This window comes from Misgurnus anguillicaudatus, chromosome 23, assembly GCF_027580225.2.
Source record: "Misgurnus anguillicaudatus chromosome 23, ASM2758022v2, whole genome shotgun sequence".
Taxonomy (NCBI): Eukaryota; Metazoa; Chordata; class Actinopteri; order Cypriniformes; family Cobitidae; genus Misgurnus; species Misgurnus anguillicaudatus.
In genome coordinates this window covers 21157671-21164810 of record NC_073359.2, presented here as the reverse complement: position 1 = coordinate 21164810, position 7140 = coordinate 21157671, and the positions used below count along the sequence as shown (strand labels likewise).

General features: G+C 37.4%; 1 protein-coding gene across 1 annotated transcript; it reads left to right on the top strand.

Annotated features, from left to right (window-relative positions):
* The first annotated feature begins 285 nt into the window (after positions 1-285).
* On the top strand, positions 286-6678 carry tal1 (T-cell acute lymphocytic leukemia 1). The gene is made up of 4 exons (XM_055218438.2): positions 286-431; positions 2072-2676; positions 3508-3599; positions 5121-6678. Exons 2-4 carry the CDS (start codon positions 2174-2176, stop codon positions 5537-5539), a joined length of 1014 nt encoding a protein of 337 aa, XP_055074413.1. The 5' UTR covers positions 286-431; positions 2072-2173; the 3' UTR covers positions 5540-6678.
* The last annotated feature ends 462 nt before the right edge of the window (positions 6679-7140 follow it).

The following is a 7140-nucleotide window of genomic DNA, read 5'->3' as shown; positions in this document are numbered from 1 at the left end:
CGCATAATTAATTTCTGATTGAGCCCTGTAGCGCTTTAACAACACTACCGATATTACGCATTTGGGTTTTTCTCCCTCAATCTGCTGAGTTATTTTTTATGCATATCCATTCACAATATAAGTCTATATTTTTCTCTTCGCGTTTGCCCTCGATAAAAAAGCAAAATAATAATGAATCATTTCATAAATAATGGGTTTAGGGGCTTATCGGCCGCGAAGTGGCCGCCACAGTGCTCTTATCTCGCCTGGCCACATTGCACCCGTGTTCCGCTCCCCATACTAAGAAGCGCGCGCTGGACGTGATGTGGAATTATATAGACCTCACTTCCAGTTTCCACGCAGCACTCCAGTGCATCTAAAACCTCAGACATGGATGACCCTCCACAAAATGGCTCCATGCATACACTAACATCCACCGCAGCCCGACGACGGTAAGAGTCCAATATAGTTATTTCTGCGACGATTTAACATTAATGCGCTTTGTTATTCGTTTTCATAACAATGCGAGGCGATTAATGTGTGGTCGGATATGAATTATACATTTTTTATTTGCTGGTATTTGGTCCAGGAGCAGATAGGCCCTTAAGCCCGCAGAAAGCAGGTAGCATATCGATTTGGCATTTATTTTATAATTAAAGTGCGTTTTAGACACGATCTGTTTTATCTGAACTTGGCAAATTCGATTTAATTCGATTCGATTTTCTACAAAATAATCTTGCTTGGTCGTTTCTTCTTTTCCGTTTACGACTTAAAGCTATGGTTCAAATAATAGCCACCGTCACTCCATAAAATACACTATCTTTATTAATATACCATTTATGCAACTAAAATATACATTTTGATGTGGTTACCTGTACGTAAATATGTTAATGTAACATACATTCGTTTTTTTTACTTATAGTTAACTTTTATGTGTCGCTTATGTTTTCTTTGGGACAGTGCTGTACAAACAATACAAATATTTGCAGTTTCGGTTTTGGCCAGATTTCGTTTATTAATCGTGCTTTAGTTAGACTATTTGATATTGTTTCCACACAAACAAAAATAAGCAAGAGATGACATTTTAGAGGGTTCGATGCTACTGGGTTTCGATTGTTTTTTAATAACGTTAACCAAGGAATTGCCATTATCAACACGAACATGCAACTAAATAATAATTTTTAAACAACATAATTATAAACGCATTTTAAGCATACTGTCTTATTAATATCAGTCTCAATTCATACATAGGCTACATAAATAGTCTGAAAGAATGAAATAAAATAAATACGCTAAAAACAATCATATCGAAATATTTCTAATAAAACGAAGCCTCCATTTTGATATCAGCACCACGAATAATGTTATGCTCATATAATTCCTGAATAATATGTTGTTTTAAATATCAATGTCAGCATATTAATATGTTAATTAAGGAAAGTGTTATTAAATATGGTCCTGTAATGATGCTGTTCAGTTATAAACGCATGACAGTGTACGCAGAAGATAAGCTCTTTCTCAACTAAGACACCGGTGTGACACGCTTATCTTCACATACCATGAGCTGAATGTTGATATGATAGACCAAGGTCAGGTCAAAGAAACAGACATATACAGGCCTAAAACTGTTTTTAAAAAGCAATTAGATCCAAAACTATTTGGTTTTAATTTGAATTGCTTGTGCGTAATATTGTTTTTGTTTTTCTTTATAATTTTCTATTCATATATTGGCACACAAACCAATCGATCTGATTGTATTCGTAAACTGTACCACTGTATCATTTTATCATAGTATCATATCAAAATGTATCATTTTATATTTGTGTGAGATTTGTACACTTTACTCATAGCAGCAATTCTGTGGTTGTCATATGATATGCATATAGGCCTGTACGATAACTTTCTCATATAACTAATGTAGTTTTCATATGCAGATAGAGACACATTATACATTAGATCTGCATAACTGTACTGTCAGAGTTTACATTCACGCGCGCGCACCGGACCGAAAGGAAGCACGTAATAACGCTCGTGCATTTCGCAAACCAAAGTCATGTAAATCAATGTGCATAAAAGCTGTATTCTTCCACAGGTGACCTCGAAGGGAGTTATTTTTTGGGCTTTACACTTTCCATTGGATACTACTAACAACCTGCGCCTTTTCTGGTTTTTGGAAAACTGCTTGCATTAAACGATGATGGAAAAACTGAAATCCGAGAAATTTCCGCTCAGCCCGAGCAGCACGGACGACTGTGCCTCTCCCCCACGCCACCCCAACACGACTTCCTCAGGTTTGGCACCCGTGGAGGAGGGAGATACATGCGGGAAACAGGAAGGCACGACGCCGGAGAAAGGAGAGCATCGCCTCCCCGAGGAGCGATGCAACGGGACTCTCATCCTTAATGGCGTTGCCAAGGAAACGGCGTACCACGCCACCGAGCTAAAAAAGGAAGTGCCGGTGATCGAGCTGTCCAGGAGAGGAGGGACTGCGGATATAAAAGGCAGGGAGCTCAAGGCAGACGACAGCCACAAGGTGCAAACCACAGAGCTGTGTAGACCACCGATCCCACTGCCGCTGCCACCCAGAGACCCGCTGAGTGAAACTCGAATGGTGCAGTTGAGTCCACCCGCTTTCCCTCTCCCGGCCCGAGCGATGCTCTACAGTAACATGGCGCAACCGCTCACCACTATTAACAGGTAAGATTCATTTTTACTTTATAAAGGTGCTTTCAAGGTGTTATGGATCTTTCTGTTGCACAAACGTGTTTTTGTTGACGAAACAGATTTTACCTTCTTTGGGGAACCTAAAATGTTTCTTTATGACTAAACCATATTGAGCTTCTTTAATTAATTTTTTTTTATTTAATACTTAAATATTCATTTTTTTTAAATTATTATATTTTAAGTTGGGTTGCCAGCATCACTTCCATTAAAGGCTATTGTTGCATCCCAATTCGCCTACCTATTTGCAATAAAAGTATGCTTGTTTTTTGTAATGGTTAAAAACATAAAACACATTTCTTATAAATATAAATGTTTCTCATTTGGGAAAGCACCACCATCATTTGCAAATCAAATGTCTTGATGTCCATGTCTGTTTTACAGATTCATTTTATTTTTAAGCTAATTAGCCCATGGCGTGCTGTAAAAACAAAAACCTTTAACTTCGTATGCTTGTTCGTTAAAATAACATTATTTTGAAAGTTTTTATTTTAATAATTGTTACATTTTCCTTTAATGCTATTTACATCGAGGAAAAGTCTGTCATTGTTATGTTGCTTTAATTTGAGATTTTTCCGTAAAAATGAACATTTCTGTGTTTTTTATTTATATTAAATCTTTATTTTTTTAAGTATTTCGATTTCGTATTAATTGACGACGGACATATAACTTAATGCTAATAATGTATGGCATTTTAATCAGACGTACTGCTTAAGTTTTCCCCTCAACTGTATTTTTGAAACGTTTTGCTTATTTGCATTTATTTATTTTCAATCACATTTAACAAAATCATCTATTTTTTTTCAGTGGTTATGTCGGAGAATCGGATCAGTATGGGATGTATCCCAGCAGTCGGGTGAAACGAAGACCTGCGCCTTATGAAGTTGAAATTAGCGATGGTAGGAGCATTTTATTTTATTACTGTTTTTTCGTTTGTTTTTATAAATGTATACATTTTCTTCATTTCAATCTCACCCTCTCCGTTTAAAAAAGTTAAATTCAACGAGAGCCTTGCGCATTTTTTGCAGAAATATAATTTTCCATAGACAAGTTTACAAAATCAAAACGCTGAATTAAACCGAATAAAATGCAGTAAAACGACGATATTTTGACGATAATCATCATAATATCTGTATTGATATTTTGCACTTTAATATAGAAACTGGTTTGCATGTTTCTTTAAGAAGTCTGCTATTTGCATTTGTAAATAGCTTCAACCATTAACTATAGCTCAAAGCTCATTAATATATAGTGTTTTTAATAGACACTTATTTTCTTAAATGTGACCCTGTCTGTGAAAAAAAGTCTCAATCTAATTTTGAGATTAGGAGCATCAAAGTTTGATTACATTTATTGATTTCAATCTTTGACATGACCTTACTCGGACGATATTAAAGATATCAAGGTTATATTTTCACACAATGTTCTTTACATTATGCAGGATGATTTTATTATTTAAAAAGCTTGTTTTTCACAGACAGGTTCACATATCAATTATTAATATTTACAACTCTAGATCACACTTAAAAACTATTTTTTAAAAATTAAAAAATGACTTTGAAGTGAAGGTAAAACAAAGAAAACAGGAGAGAAAAGAGCATTAAAAAGAAAAGGGGGTGAGAGAAGGAGTACGTGTAGTTGCCAATAGGAACCTACCCATGAAAAATCACGGTATGCACAGCACAGATAGCTTCAAGTTGCCTATAAAAATGCAAATATGACAATGTGTTTGGCTGCGAGTTCAAAGACACCCATAAGATATTCGCCAAATTCACAACACGATAGGTTTCTGTGCAGCAATAGTCATTTACTAGAAGTTTTACACTGCCAAAGAGCATCAAAAGCTGCAGTTTAAGATAATTTTCATAAAACGTTTCGGAAATCGTCTTTACTCAAGAGGTTTGGAGGCCATTTAAATAAGTGTAATTATAAGAAGTCACTCGTGCATCAGGCAAAGTGAGGCATTGATAGCACCCTGTTCCAACAGAGCTGTCTGAAATGAGAAATGGCCCTGAATAATTGAATGTAAAATGCCATTGATAATAGAAAGGTTAATTAATTCTTAACTAAATAGGGTGAGATAAAGAGCTAATCTATCAGTGAGAAGTGACTGAACACCTTAGGTGTGTTCACAAGGAAATCACTGTTAAAGCACTCAACCATGCAGGGTTAAATGGTGCTGATTTGTTAAGAATATTGGGCAGTGCTTTGGGACCACATCACAATATTTACATCCAAGCAGATGCTTTTATCCAAAATCAACATCTGTGTTCTTTAAAAATCAAACTCATAGCCTTTGCACTGCTCCACCAACTGAGCTACATTTACAAATTTGGTTTTAGTGACTTACAATACACGTCAGTATTTGTGTTCCCAAGGATTCGAACCCACATACACTGACCGCATTTTTTTCACCCCAGGTTCGCAGCCGAAAATCGTCCGACGGATCTTCACGAACAGCCGCGAGCGCTGGCGGCAGCAGAACGTGAACGGCGCCTTCGCCGAGCTCCGCAAGCTCATTCCCACCCATCCACCAGACAAGAAGCTGAGCAAGAACGAGATCCTACGCCTGGCCATGAAGTACATCAACTTCCTCGCCAAGCTCCTCGACGACCAGGACGATATGGTCGGGGGCGAAGCCGCCCGAGATGCGACCCTGGTGCGGAGCAACCTCCTGCAGGAGATGCTGAGCCCAAACTCCAGCTGCGGAAGCTTGCTGGACGGGGACGCCAGCCCGGAGAGCTTTACCGAGGACCAGGACTCGTCCGTGGACTCCAGACCTTCAGCAAGGGGACTGCATCATTCCAGCCTCAGCCTGGATGGGAACGCCCAGCGATGACTGGTCGTGCTCTTATGTGTGGACCTAAAATACAGTATGTTTATGTTGTGTGCAAGCATATTCTTACGTATGAAGCTGTTTTCTTTGCGCTTTGATACTGAGGTGCCCTCCGTGGTGAAACACTGGTACAGAGGGGTAAATACTCGGTCAGGAAATACTGGATCACCACCTGTAAACAAAAAGGCAACAGGATTTTCTGAATGGTACCTTTTCTTGTGTTCCAACCCACATCTCATCAGGTACACTGTTGGTAAGGTTATTGGAAACAGTTGGGAAGGATGTTCGACATACCAGTTTCAAATCGAAAAAGGCGTAAAAGCTTTGTTAAAGTAAATTATATTATGCAGTAGCTCATTACAGAAAGGCCCTGGCATCATTACTACGGCTTTGTTTTGGATCAAACTGTGTACATAAGGAAATCAGAAGGGGTGATGACCTCGGTAAGGTTGTATTTGTTAACATTAGTTAATGCATTTTTTAGGGGTTACCAATTGAAGTAATTTTTTAATTGAACATTTTACAGTGTAATACAAATTTACATTTACAAATGTTAACAAATACAACTTATATATATATATAGTATAAAGGCAATAGCAACAAATTGAATGCTATTTGGGAATAAAGTATTGCCATTTTGTAAATGGTTTTCAGTATTTGGAAATAGACAACGCAAAGAAAGCAAAAGCTATATGCGAATAAAGAATCATTGTGGTGGAAGAGGTACAAGAGCGTGTACATAAACCGGGATGATGGTCGATGAGCCATCTTTCATTGACCCGTTCTTTTGCATTGTGATTATGGTACATCATTCATCAGTATCCATTTACTCTCATGTATTTGTTTGGCTCAACCCCAGCTCATATTCAATGAGTAAACGTTCTGTCACTTTATTTGACTTGTATGAACTTGATCTGCTTTGTTTAGCAGAGAACTGAGTAACCAGTCTTGGTACCTTTAAGTCTTTTATTGGCTATTAAACGAACAAACAAACAAAACAGAAATGGTTATTTTGATGTGATATTTAGTAGAAAGACCTTTGTTGTAAGGTGAAAATCTATCTATGAATATATGCAATGTTATATCCCACAAACATTTTATATGAGGAAAAACCCACAAAAATAAAAAACACAAACCTGAAACATGCATTGTGGATTTTTATTATTATTATTATTATTATTGGAGCTTTTTTGAAAATATACTTATTTTCCAGCTCCCCTAGAGTTAAACATTTGATTTTTACAGTTTTGGAATCCATTCAGCTGATCTCCAGGTCTGGCGGTACCACTTTTAGCATAGCTTAGCATAATCCATTGAATCGGATTAGACCATTAGCATAACACTAAAAAGTGACCAAAGAGTTTCAATATTTTTCTTATTTAAAACTTGACTTGTCTATAAAAGTTGCAATTTTCTTGCCCGATATGTCTAGGAACTATACTCTCATTCTGGCGTAATAATCAAGTACTTTCCTGCCGTACCATGTCTGCAGCAGGCGCAATGATATTACGCAGTGCCGAAAATAGTCCCCTGCTATTGAAAGTTACCAAGGGGACTATTTTTGGGCGCTGCGTTATATCATTGCGATGTAACTATAGAGGGGT

Coding starts and splice junctions, on each gene's coding strand:
- tal1 (XM_055218438.2), top strand. CDS start 2,174: ATGATGGAAAAACTGAAATCCGAGAAATTTCCGCTCAGCCCGAGCAGC. Junction 2,677..3,507: donor CCGCTCACCACTATTAACAG/GTAAGATTCATT, acceptor ATTTTTTTTCAG/TGGTTATGTCGGAGAATCGG. Junction 3,600..5,120: donor TGAAGTTGAAATTAGCGATG/GTAGGAGCATTT, acceptor TTTTCACCCCAG/GTTCGCAGCCGAAAATCGTC.